The 21,622-nt window shown below is 38.2% G+C and overlaps 1 protein-coding gene across 5 annotated transcripts in view; it reads left to right on the forward strand.

Annotated features, from left to right (window-relative positions):
- Positions 1-21,385, forward strand: part of GBF1 (golgi brefeldin A resistant guanine nucleotide exchange factor 1) — a 179,692-nt gene extending 158,307 nt beyond the window's left edge. For 2 of the 5 annotated variants that reach the window (XM_058188843.1, XM_058188845.1), the window contains exons 33-40: positions 5,686-5,888; positions 10,104-10,254; positions 11,205-11,335; positions 13,662-13,763; positions 14,493-14,606; positions 16,042-16,219; positions 19,602-19,739; positions 20,673-21,385. In XM_058188843.1, coding sequence (XP_058044826.1) covers positions 5,686-5,888; positions 10,104-10,254; positions 11,205-11,335; positions 13,662-13,763; positions 14,493-14,606; positions 16,042-16,219; positions 19,602-19,739; positions 20,673-20,944 — 1,289 coding nt within the window. In that variant the 3' untranslated portion in view covers positions 20,945-21,385. Of the gene's footprint in view, positions 1-5,685; positions 5,889-10,103; positions 10,255-11,204; positions 11,336-13,661; positions 13,764-14,492; positions 14,607-16,041; positions 16,220-17,094; positions 17,232-19,601; positions 19,740-20,672 lie in introns of those variants that run through there. The other 3 variants (XM_058188844.1, XM_058188848.1, XM_058188846.1) reach the window with 2 other exon arrangements.
- The last annotated feature ends 237 nt before the right edge of the window (positions 21,386-21,622 follow it).

The following is a 21,622-nucleotide window of genomic DNA, read 5'->3' on the forward strand; positions in this document are numbered from 1 at the left end:
TTGTTTATGGTATATCACCTTGATCATATTAACAAATCTCTCTCCAAAGTCTATCTTTTTTAGTTGAATTAACATAAATTGCCAGTTCACATTATCAAACGCTTTCTGTGCATCTAAGAAGATCAATGCCATTTGCTTCTCTGGATGTGCTTCATAATACTCCAAAGTGTTCAAGATAATTCTCATGTTATTTTTAATTTGTCTCTTAGGTAAAAAACCATTTTGGTCTGGGTGTATAAATTGATTTAAGAATCATTTTAATCTTTCTGCTGTTATTGAAGCAAATATTTTATAATCCGCATTCAACAAGGATATTGATTTGTATTTTTTATTTGTTGTAAATCTGCATCTTCTTTCGGTATAAGAGTAATATATGTTTCCATCCATGAGTTTGGTACCTTTGCCTCTAACAAAAGTTCATTAAATACTTTCAACATTGGATTGCTCAAAGTATATTGCACTTCTTTATATAATTCTGCTGGCAGACCATCCGGTCCTGGTGTCTTCCCCTTCTTTTGCCTCTTGATTGCTTCTGTTAATTCCATCATTGATATATGTTCATCTAACATTACTTTGTCTGTTTCAGGTACTTTAGGTAACTCCGCTTTTTCTAAGTACTGTTTCATTTTCTTTTCTGATATTAACTCTTGATCATATAAATTCTTATAATAGTTTTGAATCACTTTCTTTTTATCCTCGTTTTGCTAGTAAGTTTTTCCATCATTGTCCATTAACTTATCTATCAATCTCCTTTCTTTCTCTTTTTTCAGTTTATATGCCAACCATCTTCCTGCTTTATTCGCATTTTCAAAAAAGTTTTGTTTTCCTTGCTAGGTCTTCTTTATCCATCAAGCTAAGTTTATGTTTCGTTAAGTCCATTTGATTCTTTATATCCTTTTTTGTGGATTTTTTTGTAGTTCTATCTACAGTCCCTTATATTCTTCTTCTAACATCCTCTGGTTTTGTTTCTTTTTTATGTTTATAGCTATAGCTAAACCTCTAATATATGCCTTAGTTTATTTATTTATTTATTTATTTATTAATCATACTTTTATACCGCACCATCTCCCGTAGGACTCAGGGCAGTTCACAGGCATATTAAAAGACAATATAATAAATAAGCATTAAAAACCCAATTAAAACTAAATATTATCAAAGCCAAATCACTAAAAACGGTAAAAAACTGTTAAAAACCCCATTAAAATTTAGCTAAAACATTTTATTCTTAGGCTAGTCCAGCGCGCTGAAATAATAAAGTCTTCAGTTCATGTCTGAAGGTCCGGAGTTCGGGGAGTTGTCGTAATCCCGGAGGAAGCTCGTTCCACAGGGCTGGTGCCGCCACAGAGAAGGCCCTCCCCCTGGGGGTCGCCAACCTACATTGTTTGGTCGACGGCACCCTGAGAAGGCCCACTCTGTGGGAGCACATGGGTTGTTGGGAGGCAATCGGCAGCAGAAGGCGGTCTCGAAGGTAGCCCGGTCCTAAGCCATGGAGCGCTTTAAAGATGGTAACCAAGACCTTGAATTGCACCCGGAAGGCTACCGGTAGCCAGTGTAGACCGCGCAGGATGGGTGTTATATGGGAGCAACGCGGTGCTCCCTCTATCACCCACGCGGCCGCATTCTGGACTAACTGGAGCCTCCGGGTGCTCTTCAAGGGGAGCCCCATGTAGAGAGCATTGCAATAGTCCAGGCGGGAAGTGACCAGGGCATGAGTGACCATGCGTAAGGCGTCCCGGTCAAGGAAGGAAGTTTAGATTTTGTAGCGGTGTTTCTTTTTTTCTATTCTCTTTAAAAAAAAATCTAGTTCTCTTTTCATGAATTGGATACATTCTTTTCCTTTTAATATTTCTTAATTCAGTGTCCATCTCGGTATTCTCTTTTGTCCTTTCCATATAACCTTTACTGGGTTGTGATCCGCCCAGTTACTTATTTCTGTACTTATTTCTTGAACATTAGCTTTCAGTTCCGCCGTCTTCCATATCGTATCTATTCTTGACCAAGACATATTTCTATTTGAATAAAATGAATATTGATTTTCTTTGGGATGCATTTCTCACCAAATGTCATGGATGGCTGGTTCTTCCGCCATTCTGAAGGTGTTAGGGAGTGTTTTCCTTACTTTTTTGCTTACCTTTCTGGTTTTATATTCCATTTCCACATCTACAATTGCATTAAAATCTCCCAAGATACATATATTATTATACTGAAATTCTGTTATTATTTTGTGAAGTTTCCCGTAAAAATCCTCTTGGTTGACAGTTGATGCATATATTGCTACCAAAAGTATTGGTTTATTATTCATCATTATTTCAACTTTTATATATAGGGCTATCCCTCTTTTCTTTTGTAATGATAAAGAAGTATATAACTTCCAAATTTGGGGTATTCCAATGGTTTGAAATGTTTTTTTATGTGAACTTCTTGTAGACAAATTATATCTAATTTTAATTTTTGTAGTCTATGAAAAGTCCATTTTCTTTTTATTGTTGAATTCAGTCCATTTATGTTAATTGATATTAATTTAACTTCTTCTTCCATGATTATTTGTATATAGGATTTGCTGTTCTAGTCGTTCTTGCCTCTCTTGGTTCTTTTGCCTTTGCCCCCTCTCTTATTGCTAGTTCCTCTCGATCTCTTATCTTCTTCCATCGCTTCTTCTCGTCGTTTTGCCTTTATCGCTTATACTCGTTTCCTCTAGCAGTCCAAAATATTGCTCATAGAATTGTTCTGCTTTTTCTATAGAATCCAGTCTGTGTCTCTGCTCCATCCAAGTCACTAATATTCCCTCCGGGATCAGCCATCTAAAATTTACTCCATGCTTCATTAATTGTTTTGTTAAAAACTGATACTCTCTTTTTATATCTTTTACTCTCTTCGGAACCTGTTTTAGTACTACAGATTCCTTCTCCTTATATTTTAAAAGCTCATTTCTCACAGTTTATAAAATTTCTGCTTTCATTCCTTTTTTTAAAAAAAACCACTCACATGCACCTCTCTAGGAAGTCTATGTCTCACCACATATCTAGTGTTGACTCTAAATATTTTGTCAATGTCTGCCAAAAAATTTTCTTTATCTGCCTGCAGGGCATCCGCCAATAATTCTGGCATTATTTCTGCTAGATTTTCTCCTTTTTCTTCCTTGATATTCTGAAACCATAGAGAATAGTCAGCCCGATCCATTTCTAAAGAGATTATTGTTCTTTCTTTATTTTTGTCTGCCAGAGTGAGTCTACTATCAACTGCATCCACTTTTTTCTCTGTTTGTTCGACTTTTTCTTCTACTTTCCGTATACATTGTTCATTTTTTGTCATCATTTGTTGGACATTCTCCAGTTTGTCTTCTACTTTCTCTAATTTATCTTCTATTTTCCCTATTTTTCCTTTTACCTCTTTAAATTTCTCACGCAACACTTTGCATCATTGCTTCTAGATCTGCATGCATAGCCGGCATAGCGTTCATTTTTTCTGGTTGTAATAAAGCATCCATTGTCCTCTGCCCAGAGGGACTCGAAGCAGCTGAAGAGGACACTGACGTTGGTGCTAACATTGTTTTCCTCATCTTGAATCTTTTTGATATTTGTAATCCACAACAAAAAGGAAAAATAGTAATAAATTGTAATCCAAGCATGAAGGCCCAGGGGCAGGGCCTTCTCTGTGGGAGCTCCCACGCTCTGGAATGAGCTTCCCCCTGGTTTACGTCAAGTACCTGATCTTCGGACCTTTCGCCGTGAGCTGAAAACGCACTTATTTATTCAAGCGGGACTGGCCTAAAATTTTATTGGGTTAAAATTTTATTGGGTTATTTATATTTTAATATTTTAATTCGTTTTAAATCTGGCCATTTTATAATATGCTTGTTTTAATTTCTTTTAATATTGATATTGTGATTTTTTACTTGGCTGTACACCGCCCTGAGTCCTTCGGGAGAAGGGCGGTATAAAAATTGAATAAAATAAATAAATAAAATAAATAAAAAAGAAAAAAAAATGAAAGAAAGCCAAAAAGCCAAAAAATAAATAAAAAACAACTTATAGTTCAAAAATCCAAAAGAAAAACTAACCCAAAAATTTTCTATCTTTTAACCTCTATCTTCATCTTATTGTTTTCTTCATATTCTTCTGAACTTAATCCTTTAGTATCCCGCAAAAAGGGGTCGTGTATCAATAAATTGTAATCCCTCTGACTTGGCTTCTGTCTCTTTCTCCTATCCTTTCTCTCTTTCCGGTTTGTTTGTTTTTTGAATTTATATCCCGCTCTTCTCCGAAGACTCAGGGCAGCTTACACTGTGTTAAGCAATAGTCTTCATCCATTCTTATATTATATACGAAGTCAACTTTATTGCCCCCAACAATCTGGGTCCTCATTTTACCTACCTTATAAAGGATGGAAGGCTGAGTCAACCTTGGGCCTGGTGGGACTTGAACTTGCAGTAATTGCAAGCAGCTGTGTTAATAACAGACAGACTTAGTCTGCTGAGCCACCAGAGGCTCTGGTTGAGACTTTAGAGGGGAAAAAATTAATATAACACAAAAAGACAAAAAAGACAACTCTATTTAGCCAAATATGTCAAAGCTTCTCTACAGTCCAGTGATATATTTGAGGCTCCCAATCCAGCTTTTCAGTCTAAAATATTTTCACTCCTTTTCTAAAGGTTTTAACTTTCTGTTCCAAAATGGCAAAAGCTCTTCTCGCCGCTTTAGGGGAGGTGGAGAAAAAAATCAAATTCACCTCCTTTTGGAGCCCCCTTACACCAGCTGTTTCTCCAGGGGACTTTCACCCCACTTCTAGCAAAACAACAACAAAAACAAATTTGGAAATCTCTCACCCAGATCGATCACACTAACAATCTCTCACTTCAAAGCTTCCTTTCTATGGCTGCCCCAGCTTCAGTCCAGCCCGTGATGGCTGTCTCTTCCACTCCGTCAGCTTTGAGAGCCTTCTCTGAGTCAGTTAGGGAGTTTGCAGATTCCCCGTGACCACCAGAGTGTGCTCTCTTCCTGAATCTCCCCCCAAGGTGATTCTGGTCCCCACGGATTGTTCCCACAACGTGGATTTGGCGCCGGCCCTTGGAGTTCCCCAAGAGACGTGTCATCTTGCCACGACGCTAGCCATGCCCTCCTGTATGTTTAAAACTTTCAATATCCAAAACCTTGTCTTGCTTTTTGCTATTTATTTTAAATTCTTAAAGCTTTTAAAGAAACAGGTTTTTTTACTTATAATAAGGATTGAAGGTGCTTATCCAATGTTTCCAGCCTTGTCATTTTGAAGGCGTTGAACCTCTTCAAAGTAGTTTATAGGCAATTTCTGAAAAGTTACTAGCAAAGGAAATGCAAACACAATGTCCTTGGGAAGGCTCCAATTACAACTACAATTTCCTCAGTTTCTAGTTGGTTTATCCTTTGGAGCCTGCTGTCTTGTGTAGTCTCATTTAGAGAAGGAACCTTACGGAACACGGTTTGGGTGGTCTCATGTCACTCTTTGCCCAGATAGGATTAAAGAAGCTGATCTATTTTTCAGTCCCTGTTCTTAATCACAGACCACCATTTTTCCCCAGAAGTTACTCTTTTATTTAATTGGGCTATCTTTATCTAGCTCTAGATAAAAAGGAGCACATATTAATGCCAAAGTACTGAAAATTCAACAGTTTCACAAACTTTTAAGCACCACTGTATATTGTGTTTATAGGATGTAAATCCCAGGAGAAAAGAGGGAAAAATCATAAATATGACTCCAAATCGGCACGGTTTAAGAAGAAAGCAAAGGAAAACTCTCTGAGACACTTTAAAACCTCCAGCCAACATCAGCACCGTTCCACTAGTGAAGATGAGGATGAGGATGAGAGTGTCCCTGCCAGTTATCACACTGTATCTTTACAGGTTAGTCAAGACGTAAGTATAACCATGATTTTTTCCTCTCCCTGTGGTTTCTCTAGTGTAATAAGTTAACTAGATATTCTACAGAGGAATTATTGAGTCTGTCATCTGCACCTCTATAACTGTCTGGTTTGGTTCTGCAACCCAACAAGACAGACACAGACTTCAGAGGATCATTACAACTGTAGAAAAAAACAGTTGCTACCAACCTGCCTTCTTCCATTGAAGACCTGTACACTGCATGAGCCAAAAAGAGGGCTGTAAAAATATTTACAGACCTCTCACATCCTGGACATAAACTGTTTCAACTCCTACCCTCAAAACGATGCTATAGAGCACTGCACATCAGAACAACTAGACACAAGAACAGTTTTTCCCCGAAGGCCATCACTCTGCTAAACAAATAATTCCCTCAACACTGTCAAACTATTCACTAAGTCTGTATTACTATTACTATTAATCTTCTCATTGTTCCTGTCACCCATCTCCTCCCACTTCTGACTGCATGACTGTAACTTTGTTGCTTGTATTATTATGATTTTTATTGTTTCCTAGTATGATTTGATTGCTTATTTGTACCCTATGACTATCATTAAGTGTTGTACCTTATGATTCTTGAAGAATGCATGTTTTCTTTTTGTACACTGAGGGCATATACACCAAAGACAAATTCCTTGTGTGTCCAATCACACTTGACCAATAAAGAATTCTGTTCTGTTCTGTTCTGTTCTGTTCTGTTCTGTTCTGTTCTGTTCTACTCTACTCTACTCTACTCTACTCTACCCTACTCTACATTTATTCACATTGTTTTACCTTCTGTGACTTTTAAAACACAAATAGCTCATAATGAGAGGGGGAAAGGGAAACAGATCTGAATCAGATTGTCCATGGGGCCTTTCCTATAATTATGAATATTATTTATTAAATTTTCATCCTGCTTTCATTACTTTATAAGTAACTCTGGACAGTAAACATACACAATTTTAGTTGTGTTGTAGGTTGGGTTCCCCAGTAATGATACAATTGAACAGAGAAATATGTCAGGCTTGTGTATTTTGGGGCATCTATAGAACTGTGGGAGGATGGGTCTACTGTTGATGAGATGGGATAAGTCCACCAACTGATCGATCCACTGACCAATGGCTGGAGGAAATTAACAATCTAAGAGCCGTGGTGGCACAGTGGTTATAGTGCAGTACTGCAGGCTACTTCTGCTGACTGCCAGCTGCCTGTAATTTGGCAGATCGAACCTCACCAGGCTCAAGGTTGACTCAGCCTTCCGTCCTTCCAAGGTCAGTAAAATGAGGACCCAGATTGTTGAGGGCAATAGGTTGATTCTGTAAACCGCTTAGAGAGGGCTGTAAAAGCACTGTGAAGTCTAAGCGCTCTTGCTATTTGAATCATTTGTACTTCATAGTACACTATGTTTCCGTATCATAACATGTATTTTGTTTGTTTGTTTGTTTAACCAGAATTATAATCTTCCCCAGTGCATATAGACTCTGGACAGTATACAGTTGTTCCAACGCAATTTAAAAAAACCAATTAAAATAATGCCACTCAGCTATGAAAATTATTCAAACAAAACTTAGAGCCAAAATCTTAAGATTAAGCTTCTATTTAAATACATTAATCTGAATAATGCCCTGTCATATATGTATAATTCTTACATGGGCTTTGCCTATAAACTTCTTTTTGTTTTTTGTTTAATTTTGTGGGTTTGTTTTCTCAGATAATGACATACAGTCAGTTTTACATAATGTGGAATTTACATAGGTGTCACAAAACAAGTTGCCAGTTCTGCCCTATCCGTTTCCATTTAAAGGGAATTCTTTTTAAAAAGGACAGAGAAAACTTTTTTCTTTCCAATCAAATCTGTGAACTAACAGAAGGTTAATAGATGTTTGTTATCAAAGTGAAAGAATTGCTAATCTACCTTACTGTAGATAATACAATGAAGTTTTTTTAAATTCAGTCATTGTCACTTTCTTAAAATTATATACATACCATGGTTTTCAAGGTGACAAACAAATATTCATGATTTTTAGCAATAAATTTCGCAATTTCTTTGTTTTGGGCCAGAATTTAATTTTAAGTTTATATGCATACTACATATCAATTGCATTTCACTTTTGCAATTCTTTCTTTTACAGTAATCATATTCTTCATTCAGCTCACTAAGTTTTCCTAGGATTTAATTTTATTATTTAATTTTCTCAAAACGTTTCCCCGCAAAATCCATCCAAGATGCTGAGAAAAATTTCAATACAGTATATAACTTGATGGCAAGGGAGGCTCCTTGAATAATTATATCTTTCTTCAACAATGTTATCTTTAATCTTTTTTTATTTAGCCCTTTATTCACAACTGATTACTAATGGAATGTACTAATGTACATATGTTCCAAATGGAATGGAATGGAGGGCAATACAGTGCAGTGCAATGAAATGCAGCACAGTACTTGGCCAATAAAAATTTATCTTCGAGGCAGAAGCTCTCAATCTGCATGCAAAACAACAGTGTAATTATAATTATAATAATAGTATCAATTAGAGCAGCGGTTCTCAACCTGTGGGTCGCGACCCCGTTGAGAGTCGAATGACGATTTGCCAGGGGTCGCCTAAGACCATTGGAAATATGGGAAGTATACTTGCGAGTCGAAGAATCGCGAATTCGGCTTCAGGCGTGATGAATTAAAAAAGAGAGAAATCTTTGCTCTGATGTCTCCCTCTCAAGACAGCTGCAATCACTCCCAATCGTTAGCCTAATCTGGCTTCAGGCGCGATAAACTTAATAGGGGAGGAGTCTCCGCTTTAATGCCTCAAGGCAATCGCAAGCAGTTCAGATCGCTAGCCAATACGGCTTCAGACGCGATAATTCAAAAAAACAGTTTGCCGCTTTCCCCCCCCTTCTGCGGCTGCTGAGGCGCCCTGAGATCGCTGCCTAAAAAAATAATTTTACGGTTGGGGTCGCCACATGGTGGGGAATTGTACTAAAGGGGTCGCAGCACTATAAAGGTTGAGAACCACTGAATTAGAGGATCTAGAGAAGATGAGAAGGATAATAATAATAACTATAACCATACAACATGGGTAAATATACTTACACATAAAACAGTATTGCGGGAATTAAGTAATCAGCAGAGTGATAGTTCAAGGGAAAAAACTGTCTCTGTCTCTAGTTGTTTTGGCATGCAATGCCCTGAGGGGAGGAGTTCAAACAGATTATATCTAGGATGTGAGGGGTCTGTAGATATTTTCTCAGCCCTTCTTCTGACCCGTGAAATATAGAGGTCCTCTGTGGAAGGCAGACTGGTTGCTGTTGTTTTTTGCGTAGTCCGTTCTATCCACTGAAGTCTGTACCTGTTCTGTTTGGTTGCTGTACCAAACCGGACAGTTATAGAAGTACAACTGACAGACTGAATGATTGTTCTGTAGAATTGTATCAACAGTTCCTGGGGCAGTCTAAACTTTCTGACTTGACGCAGGAAGAACACTTTTTGTTGTGTCTTTTTAATTATGGTTCGTTTATTAAATATCCCAAAAAAGTATTCTTAGTAAAAACTATGGAAGAGGAACTTTTCCCCAAAATGCAATCTGGAAATATTTTAAATACATTTTTTGTTTTTGTTTTAAAAATGTATTTGGCATTCATTCTGTAGTAAATGGCACCCTGGATCTTTATTTTATTGTGTCTTCATCTACATCTGGAGAGACTTCATAACTTTTCCTTTTTGCAAGAGTGTATTTTATTTTCATATAAAATGAATAGGAAGGGAAAACTTCATCCTAAATATACAGATAGTCCTCGACTTACAACCACAATTGAGCCCAAACTTTCCACTGTTAAGCAAGACAGTTAAGCGAGCTTTGCCCCATTTTACAACCTTTGTTGCCAAAGTTGTTAAATTAATCACTTTAGCTACTAAGTTCATAACGTGGTTATTAAGTGAATCCGGCTTCCCCATTGACTTTACTTGTGAGAAGGTTGCCAATGGTGATCACATGACCCTGGAACACTGTAACTTTCATGAAAATGAGCCAGTTGCCAAGTATCCAAATTTTGATCATGTGACCATGAAGATACTGAAACAGTCCTAAGTATGATAAATGGTCATAAGTCACTTTTTTCAGTGCATTTCAGTGCACTTAAAATGCTCACTAAACGAAAGGTTGTAAGTCAAGGATTACCTGTAGTGAAGGTTTTTTATTTATTTTATTTCTTTGGCAGCTGTTGGATCTAATGCATACCCTTCATACACGAGCTGCTACCATCTACAGTTCTTGGGCAGAAGAGCAGCAGCATCTGGAATCTTCAGAGAAGAAAATAGAAGCAAATTCTCGAGCCTTATGGATCAATTGTTGGTGCCCATTGTTGCAAGGTAAAGCTAACACAACCTAGAAAATGACAGGTAGTCCTAGACTTATGATTGTAATGGAACCTGTTCACTACATTTTTAAGTTGTGATGGTCATAAAACAAACGGGTCATCACATGACCAATCCAATTTTACAGCCTTTTTTCTGGCAGCCATTAAGAAAATCACCAGTCATTAAGTGAATCCACAGTTGTTAAGCAACTGCCGTGGTCATTAAAAACCTGCGGTTCACTATGGGACATTTTTGCTAAAACCAGAAGTAAATGCCCGTTTTTGGGCAAAAATATAAATTGCAATCACTGCAGGATGCTGCAAACAGCCATAATCTGCCAAGTATCTGAAATACGTTTCCATGACCAAACTTCAGACTTGAGTTATAAGTATCTTTGGAGAAGTGATCATTGGAATTTCAAACGGTCACTAAGTGAACTACCTTACAGGATGGCTTTTGGCAAGGGATGGTCTGTACCGCACAAGAACAGGGAAGAATGCAGCTGGAAAATGACTGGCTCAACTTATCAAAAAGTCTTTAAAATAAAGTTGAGGGGGGAGGATGATCGATCTTTAGGATATTTGGGACTTAATTCCAACCACAAACCTCAAGACAACCAATCAAACAACGAGCTAAAGAGTGAGGGGAAAGATGAAAACTAAACTGTGGGTTAGTGGGTTTATTAATATTTCCCTACAACTCCCTTTATCAAACCCCAGAACTGTCTCAATTAAGTCCAACCACAAGCAGACCATAAACTCCATTTTCTATGAAAGTCATTGCTCAGATCTACTAGTGTAGAATACTAGAACTCTGCATTTTGTCTTGCCTTTGTTACTTTAAGCATGCCACAGGATTTTCATGTTACTTAGGAAGAGGTGAAAATTATAACTCCTTGTTGGATATAAGGTAACCAAGAGTAAACAAATAGTTCTTTTCACCTCATTTTGTCTTCTGTCCAGGCATTGCTTGTTTGTGTTGTGATGCAAGACGACAAGTACGGATGCAGGCACTGACCTACCTGCAGCGAGCGCTTCTTGTGCATGATTTACAAGCTCTCGATGCTTTGGAATGGGAATCCTGTTTCAATAAGGTAATGTATGTCCCTTACTAGGAATGCTGTATGGTAGAAGGACAGCTTTTCAAAGGAGATAAGGATTGGATTCACTCTTATCACAGGGGCTTGGAAATTTAGGTGAAAGGCAACAGTTAAGTTAAAAAAAAAACCCCAAAATTAGATTTTTTTTAATGATCAGGCTATGTTTGTCACATGAAAAGATATACTTAAACATTTACAAAATGGGAGGGGGTGTACTCACTTCTGAGATACACTGTATGTGGAATTTATGCAGTTATATGCTGTTTATTTGTACTATTAAGGATAACTTACTACTTTAGGCATAAGATACTGTGGAATATTTGGAAAGAAATGCTTCAGATAAATAATTGAACAATAACTCACTTTAGTGTGGGATATAAGGATGATGATCTCAATTGCTGCTAGACAGATCGGAGGGGAAAATTTACTGTCACTTTGAATGACATTTCAAGTAACCATGCCAAATGGAAATTTCCTATTTAAAGAGTATTGCACATTAGCATTGCATATTGTAAGTATGAGATCTGGATGAAACTTCATCTTAACATTTCAGCAACTTTAAATTCAAATTTTTATTTATTGGTTTATAAAAATAAAAATAATAAATAGGATGTAAGTAAAGCCGCCTTTATTATTTTTATAAATCAAGGTGAACATACAGCTAGTACTTGACTTATGACCACAATTGATCCCAAAATTTCCAGTTATTAAGTGAGTTTTGTCCCATTTTGCCCCATTTCTCTTGCTATAGTTGTTGAATCACTGCAGTTGTTAAGTTAGTAACACAATTGTTAGATGAATATGGCTTCTCCATTGATTTTACTTGTCAGAAGATTGCAAAGGGTGATCACAACCCATTGCAAAGGGTGACACTTGCAACCGTCATAAATACCTGCCAGTTGCCAGGCACCCAAATTTTGACCGCATGACTGCACCAGTCATAAATGTGAAAAACCATTATAAGTCACTCATTTCAGTGCTGTTGTAACTTTGAACGGTTATTAAACAAATGGTCAAAGACTACAGGTACATCTTCATCATCCTCTCTTCACAGTAAGAACCTTGTGAATTGGGTTGGGCTGAGAAAGATTGCCAAGCCAAAGCTCACCCAGCTGGCTTTCAGGGCTAAAATGGGATTAGAATTCATCATTTCTTGGTTTCTAGCCTGGTGCCTTAACCAGTAGGCCAAACTGGCTCTCTTGGCTACAGAATGGGACAGCATGCCATGGACAACTCTCTGCAGGACGATTCAACAATTCAATTTAATTATTTAAAATCATTTTTAAAAATAATTTTAACTTTTTGTCGTTTGCATTTTATTTTGTCCCTCCTTTGGCATCCTTTCTTTAATGATTCTATTTGACTATTTCTTCCATATTGGTATAACTCTTGTCCCGTGGTGTTCTGTCCCCCTCACCTCCGTCCAAGCGATGGCTTAATTAGCCAGCACTATCAGCTCTGGCAGCAAACTAGCGAGCATCTGCCAAGTGTCTCTGTTATCTCCCTTGATGCTGATGAGTCCACAAACAGTACTTCAGCTCTAGTCAAGCAGTTGATTTGCCTGCTATGAAGAGGCATAGCAGCCCTTGCTGCTTTTATATCCTGTGGGGTGTGGCTCCATGACTCAGCACTTCCTAGGCCTGCCCCACCCCTGCTTCTGTTGTTCCCGCCTCTCCTGCCTAAGAAACCTAGGGTCCAGCCAGGCCTGATTGCCATCAGCTGGGTCTGGAGGCATGGCCTGGGGGGGTAAGAGTCAGGGGACGGAGGCCTCATTATCTCCTCCACCTGGCCTTGCCTCTGGCTCCTGGAGCTGAGCCAGGGAAGCCGGTGCTTCTGAGGTAAGTCCTGACGGCCCTTCCCCCTCACTTTCTGGCAGGGGGGCCGGTTCGGGGAGCACAGACACAACACGTGGCGAGTTGTTTGCAGCAAGTTGGCTGTGTTGAGTTGTAGACCCTTTTGGCTATGCCTATAAAATTGGCTATAAAAGAGATTTTTGTATTATATGAGGATGCTTTTGTTATGATGTAGTGAACACTACTTAAAGTTTTTAGGCAAAAAAGCTCCTGGAGCAGCTTAGAAACATTTTGTAGTAAAGGAAAGCAGAACAGACAAATAAACAAGTCTGAAGTGGAGACTAATAGGCACCAGTGGCGATTTTTGGCCTGTGGGTGGAAATTTATTTGATTAATTTTATCTATTGATGAGTCAATCTGCTTCCTCCGGCAATCTACCAATCTACTCCTGATTTGCTTGCAGCCTGTATACAGTATTAGAGTTTTCTTTCTTAACTATTAGCAAATTCCATACTTTGGATCAATAGGTTCTGTTTCCTTTGTTGACCAAACTTCTGGAAAATATTAGCCCAGCAGATGTTGGAGGGATGGAAGAGACCAGAATGAGAGCTTCAACTCTACTCTCCAAGGTATAAGGCTACTTCTTTTTTCAGAAGGTGATTTCTGACTGAATTGTAACAGTTCTCATGATTGTTCCGGTTAAGGAGAAGAAAATGAAAATTGGATGCAGTTTCCAGAATTTAGCCCCATTCCGATGGAGACTGGCCAACAGGTTCTGTTACTTAAGGGTTCTGATAAAAGTAAACCAATTTGCTTTTGTTCTTATCAAAGCAAATTTGTTTACTTTTATCAGAGCACTTATGGGACTGGAAAACTGCCTCATGGCTTCCTTTGGGAGGTGATACGAGTTTTTAAAAAAGATTCCGTATTCAGCTACAAACTTGTTATTTAAATATACATATTTAATTATTTCTATTCTATCTATATATTCATGGGGGAACTTTTTTCAGCTTTAAAGGAACATATTTCACATATGTTTTATGTGAAATAAAATTTTACTCCAGAATTTAAAATGAAAGATTTGGGAGAGTCTTAATGTCAGGGTTCCAAGTAACACCCCCAACGCAATAAAACTCCAATTCCTCATACATTTACCCTGAAAATTTTATGCCACATTATTAATTGTCACTTGTCATTTCACTCTGTTTTCATTTTTTATTGAGAATAAAGAACAGTGCGCAACTTGGTCACTGATATTGGTAAAAAAATAATTTTTAATATCACATGAAAGTCACTGTGGACAAGACTTTCATTCTTGCTGAATCCTAAACTAAATTCTCGCTGTATTTTCTGATTAGGTCTTCTTGCAACATTTGTCCCCACTCCTCTCTCTCCCAACATTTGCTGCTCTGTGGCTGACAATATTGGATTTCATGGATAAATACATGCATGCTGGCTCCAGTGACTTGTTGGTAAGTAAGTGGAGGCTACCCTCAATTGTTAGTAGTTCTCTTTGCCAGGTTCAATTTTTTACTTCTCCAATTTCTCAGTAGCATGTGAAGACTAAGGTTGGCAGAAGAAAACATATAATCAAGGTAATGCAGCCTTAATCAGACGAAGTGCCACATTTATGTCTGGGAACCCATTCATAAAAATTATGGAGTCTGGATTAATAATAAATGTAGTACTTTTAATTAACAAATTATTTAATTCATTTTGTCCCACTTCTCTCCTTTCCCCATCCTGTAAAGATACAGAATTACACATTCTATTATTCTCAGTTAGGTAACAAAAAGCTTACCTCTTCATAAACAGATATGATAGCGATATCCATTGCAATAATGCACTCTGCTTGGAAAAAATAAAGACAGGAGAAATGTAGTGTGGTCTGGAGAGCTTTCAGCTTCAAAGAAAGGAAATTAACTTTTTGTTTTAACAAGCTTTAAACTCCTTTAATAAAGGAGATGATGATAGATGATCATTCCACTTTCCTCCTGTTCCATTCAGTTGAAACAGCATCTAAAAATGATAAAAGAAAAAGGTAGTTTTCAATTGAAATGTCTATTATGGCCTTTCATTCACCGGATGATAATCTCAGGAATCAAAAATATTTTGTTCCATCTGTCATCCCAGCAATCATGGTAAAACAGCGGCTGGGTAAAAGAGAGCAAAAAGAGGATTTTAACATTGTATTAAGATTTCAAACATGGCAGCCAAAATGTGAGGGTAATGGATACTGCTGGCAGGAGCAGACAGTCTTGGTGCCCAACCATGATTGGCATATCAAAATTTCAGGACAGCAGACACAAGTGCCCTGTTTCCCCAAAAATAAGGCATCTCCTAATAATGAGCCCAATTGGGCTTTTGAGCCGCATGCACTAAAATAAGCCCTCCCCGAAAATATTTAACCGCAGAGATGGAAATCAGGTAAAACGGCAAGAGGAGCCCCATTGTGCTCCACGCACCCCAAAATAATAAGACCTCCCCAAAAATAAGGCCAAGCACTTATTTCAGGGTTCAAAAAAAATATAGCACAGAGTCTTATTTTCGGGGAAACATGGTAAAATGTATTGTCAATATATTTATCATGAGATAGCATAAGGACAAATTGTTAAAACAGTCGTAACTTTGAATGTAAATGAGGTCTCATGAAAAACAGACAAGTAATTAGTATTGTACTATTGTCAGGTACTGCTACAGCTCTCTCCCATTTCCTGTCAACTCAAGCAAAGTTGTAGGGTTAGCTGTAGAAAGATGCCAAGGTTTCTCCTGTTCTAAAATTAAATTCCAAGTAGTAACATTCGCTTCTTGCCATCAAAATTCCGTGGCAGTTTTGCTGGAGTGTCGGGCCATACTTAAGTTTTCAGGAAGCTGCAGACCCATTGATAAATATGTTTTGCCTTCCAGCCAGAGGCCATCCCTGAATCACTGAAGAATATGCTGCTAGTAATGGACACAGCTGGGATATTCCATAATGCTGATTCACGAACAGGCTACTCAGATCTATGGGAAATCACCTGGGAGCGCATAGACTGCTTTTTGCCAAAACTACGAGATGAGCTCTTCAAACAGACGGTCATCCAAGGTATATATATGTATATATATTCAGAAGCCCCTATAGAGCCCTTGAGCTTCAGAGTTACATGGTCCTTTCTAGACCAGGATCCCTTAGAAAGAGGCTACTATTTGAGTTTTGGAAAGCCACAATCCAAAACTGGGAATAACAATTTCCTTTTTATCAACTTCCCAAATTTAATTTGTTTTTATATATTTCATTTCTATCAAATTTCGACATCAAACATTAAAATACTAACCTAAAAGGGAAAGTGAATAAACAAAACAAAAATGACCAAAAGTTATATATCAAACATTTATAATAAAAAAGACCTCCAACTTTCTTTTAGTGCAAAGATTATAACAATAGAATCACCTCCTCCAAATTTAATCAAATAACCCCAATCTGTAAACTATCTTAAACTACTAATAAAAACTTTACTGTAGGAGATGACCAGGCTGAGCCAGAGGAAGCACATCATCAATTTGCAGTCCACGCCCACAAAATATCTAAGTCCAGCCCTTCTTGAATTCCATTGACTCTTATCTACCCTCAATTTGCCTTAACCATTAGTAGTTCAGATTATTTTTTAGAGGTAGCATAGAATAAATTTGTATTCAGTTGAACAATCAGGTTCCTGATTTCTTATGCCTGACACTTACTTTAAAAAAAATCATAAAATTCTCTTAATTGTATTTAAGACATAGTAAATTATCAAATGTAAATAACCTTACATTTTAAAAGCTATATTACATCAGCTAAAATTTACTCCTGTAAAGCATAGTAAACACCCCATGTACAGGCAGTGCTTAGTGGTTTGTTGTGCAGATACATAAGGGGCCATATTCTGAATGCAGCTTTATTTGAGAGACGTTTATAATACTGCTCCTGGTGCTTTTATTTAGACCCAGTTTCTACCTTACCAGTAGAGGTACATCCACCAAAAGCATCAATATCTGCTCAGACTCTTTCCTCTGGAGAGGATTCCAGACCATCGACTCATTCAGACCAAAATTTCTATCTCTAAGCAATGCTCTCATAAAGCATGGTGTCATGTGACTACATCATTTACTGATGGCAAACTTGGTACTCTTGGTTGACGTCATGGAGGATCGCAGGTCATTGCGAGTCCCAGGCAAAGCGCTGCATAAGCTCTGTGTGGCCCGGGGTTGGTGCTCTGGGCAGGGGAGGGTATCTGAGTGGCCTATGAGGTGCAGTGTGAGTGTGGCAGAGCCAGGTTGTCAGAACTGCCACCTCACACTTTGCTGTCGTTCAGTGCCAGTTTGCCATGGACCCTGGGGATAGGGTGGAAGGGAGGGTGAACATAAATGCTTGGGGGGAAGCAGGGGTGAAATGCTCTCGGTTCGGACCGGATCACCTGATCCGGTAGCAATGGTGGGTGGTTTGGAGAATCAGTAGCAAAAATCCCTGCCCTCCCGCCCCAGCTGAGCCGTGCAATCATCAGAGGTTTTTTTTTTTAAACTTTTAAAAGCATTTTTTCTTCCACCGAAAAGATGCTTTTAAAAGATAAAAAAAAAACCGCTGATGATTGCGCGGCTCAGCTGGGATCATCAGAACCCTTTAAAAGCTTTTTTTCCTCTGGCGATCCCAGCTGAGTTGCCTGATCATCAAAACCCTTTAAAAGCATGTTTTCTACAAACTCTTTGGCCGAAGAGGTTATAGAAAAAATGCTTTTAAAAGTAAAATAAAAAAGCCTCTGATGATCGTGCAGCTCAGCTGGAATCATCAGAGGCTTTTAAAAGCATGTTTTCTACAAGCTCTTTGGCCTAAGAGGTTGTAGAAAAAATGCTTTTAAAAGTTTTTTTTTTAAGTTGGCCACGCCCACCCAGTCACATTACCACCACCACCAAGCCAAGCCCACAGAACCGGTAGTAAGAAATTTTACATTTCACCCCTGGGTGAAAGTGAAACTGATGGAAAGAAGCATGAATGAAGCATGGATGACTCTCAATGAAGAGTCCTCAAGGTCATTTCCATGGGAGAGGAACCAATTGCAAGAGTGACTGTTTCAAAAACGACTCTTTTAAAACCGATTGGATGATGGAGGAGGGTTTTTTCTACAACCTCTTAGGCCAAAGAGCTTGTAGAAAACATGCCAACAGTGGGAAGTGTTTGAGCAGGGAAGTTATACCTAGGGATTTGCCGTGTGAACCTTAGCTCTGGCTTTGCTTTTCTGTAATCCACTTGACCATATTGAAAGCAATACCTTTCTCAACAAATGGAGTCATGGATCGTTCTTACTTAAAGAACTTATACAACTTATATAAATATAAATATAAATATATAAATATATACTTATACAGGTCCTCCATTGAGGACCTGTATACTGCACGAGTCAAAAAGAGGGCTGTGAAAATATCTACAGATCCCTCACATCCAGGACATAAACTGTTTCAACTCCTACCCTCAAAACGACGCTATAGAGCACTGCACACCAGAACAACTAGACACAAGAACAGTTTTTTCCCGAAGGCCATCACTCTGCTAAACAAATAATTCCCTCAACACTGTCAAACTATTTACTAAATCTGCAGTACTATTAATCTTCTCATCGTTCCCATCACCAATCTCTCTCCACTTATGACTGTATGACTGTAACTTTGTTGCTGGCAATCCTTATGATTTATATTGATATATTGACCATCAATTGTGTTGTAAATGTTGTACCTTGATGAAGGTATCTTTTCTTTTATGTACACTGAGAGCATATGCACCAAGACAAATTCCTTGTGTGTCCAATCACACTTGGCCAATAAAGAATTCTATTCTATTCTATTCTATTCTATTCTATTCTATTCTATTCTATTCTATTCTATTCTATTCTATTCTATTCTATTCTATTCTAAAGGTACGAGTTGAGGCAGGACTGATACATGGAATTGCTGCTACCAGGTGAAATAACTTGCAACCTTCCCTGCCAGTTTCCCCACAGAGTTTGCTTCTGGGAAGTCAGCAGGGAAGGTTGCAAATGGTGATCATGTGACTGCAAGAGACTGCAACTGTTGTAATTGTGAACTGTTGTAAGTGTGTACAAACGTTCAGATTGTGATTGTATGACGTTGGGGATGTTGGGACAGCCAAAACTTTAAGGATCATTTGATTAGCACCCTAACTTTGAATGGTTCCTGAATGAATGGTCATTAAATGAGGATCACCTGTAGTTTAATAGCTTGTATTGTTAAATAATTAAATAATTATATTTAGTTACATAAAACTTGTATGATCACAGAAATCCAAGCTCTACCTTCAAACAAGTTTTAATAAAGTATGTGTTTTAGGGTATTTTGCATGTGTTTAATGGTTTGTTGTGCAGATACATAAGGGGCCTTAGTGTGAATGCAGCTTTATTTGAGGGACATTTATAATACTGCTCCTTGCTGCTTTTATTTAGACCCAGTTTCTACCTTACCAGTAGAGGTACATCCACCCAAAGCATCAATATCTGCTCAGACTCTTTCCTCTGGAGAGGATTCCAGACCATCGACTCATTCAGCAGCATCTGAGAAGTCTCCAGAACTAGCAACCAGTGGTAGGATTCTATTTCCTACAAAATGAACTATGAATATAAAAACAAAATAGAAAAAGAAGGGGGGGAAACTAATTTAAAATAAATTTCTCTCTGATTGCTTATATTCACATAATCTAATAATAGGGAAATATGCAAAATTCAAAGCTAAAAGTCAGTACATGAAAATAATCAGTTAAACCTTTAAAATCCAGCCCAGTTGAACTCCTTATACAGGGACTGTAACAAATTGGGCCAAAAAATCTGCCTGATTGTGGAAGGTAGCCTTTCCCTGGAAGGCAAGGTGGAGTTAAATTAAAGAATGTGAATAATATAGTTTTGAAGAGGGGTGTGAAATGGCTAAGAGAGTTATGCCCAGGTCTAGGAATAACATATAAGAATGGATATATTAAAACCTATTTGCTGGGCCAGTGAGAATCATACAGTTCAAGTAACATAGACCAGTTGCTTATGCTAATTAAAAAGTTCACTTCATCAGATGCAAAGAATGGCTAGACTGCTGGGATTTAAATTTATACTGGAATGGAATGGCAAAGGCAAGGCAGATAGCTGGTTATGAAGATGAGGTCAACAGGTGAGATAGGTTATGAGGATTTTAACAACTTGATATATTCTCCCTAGTCACCCCTGTTTAAATCCTTAAACATTCACTCTGATGGTGAGCTGCAGCTCACAAATGCTTCTTAATAAAATTCATTAGTGAGAAAAAGAGCCACCAGACTTCTGATTTTTGCTACTGTAGAGTGCTGACCCCTCTCCTATAATGTCTACAAATTTTACACGGAGATTATACAAGAAAACCCCATTGCAGACATGAACAGTCAAATTCTAAGGACTTTGAAGAACTCAGAGCGAATTGGGTGAAATTTGGGGAAAGTGATAGAGACTAATGTCCCTCATATAAAAATGAGAAGTCTGTTATTTTTTCCCCTGCAGATTCTGAGAATGCCTGCATTTCCAGTCACTTTGGATCACATTTTGCCTCTCCAGCAACCCCTGGGAAGATGAACTTGGCTACAGATATTCCTCCAGCAGTGGCACAGCAGCCTCTTATTCTTCAACCACTCGCCTCCCCTTTACAAGTGGGAGTGCCACCTTTGTCTCTGCCTATCATTCTGAACCCAGCTCTCATAGAGGCAACCTCCCCCGTACCTCTTTTGGCTACTCAGCAGTCTACTGACTCCATCACCATTTCTGAAATAAATTAAAGAAAAAGGAAATGACTAAAGGAATGATGGATTCTGATCATGCTCTGTCCGACTGAAGTTATGCTTGCCCCTAAGCAAAAGAGTAGCGTCCCAAAACATTCTAAGGTGACAATCTTCCAGCTCCTCCTTGCTTTAAAGTTAAAGGTTTCAGTAGAGGCCTGCTTTGATTCCTTTCAGAACGGAGCAAGAAGGCAAGATACTATTAAGAGTCAAGCAAAGGAATATCCAGCTTCTGTATGACTACAGTACTTTGCTTCACTGTCAGCATTCCTTGCACAGGTTTACTTTAGGACCATTCTCTCACTCTTGAATCTTCAGGGATTTAGGCTTGTACTTTTTGCCAGAGTAAACTGAACTTTTCTGAGAGGATTAGAAGGGTCACTGAACAACATTTGAAACTGTGGAAAAGCTGCATCTAAAATAAAAGAAAGAAAACAATAATCTCAGATTGCCGTGTAAGCTTCATTAGGGTTAGCATTGGTGTGGTCCTTCTTTTTTTATTGAAAGTTGCTGAGTGGCATTCCAGTCTAGTGTTTGCTACTTCCTATCAAAATGTACTGACATGAAGTGAAGACCTGCAGTAGGCAAAATATAGCCTCTACTGTACCTCCTTCAGGAACGGACTGCAAAATGTTTCTTTCAACCTTTTTTGCAGTCTTTCACTTAGGAAAGGCCATT

This window comes from Ahaetulla prasina, chromosome 6 (assembly GCF_028640845.1).
Source record: "Ahaetulla prasina isolate Xishuangbanna chromosome 6, ASM2864084v1, whole genome shotgun sequence".
Lineage (NCBI taxonomy): Eukaryota > Metazoa > Chordata > Lepidosauria > Squamata > Colubridae > Ahaetulla > Ahaetulla prasina.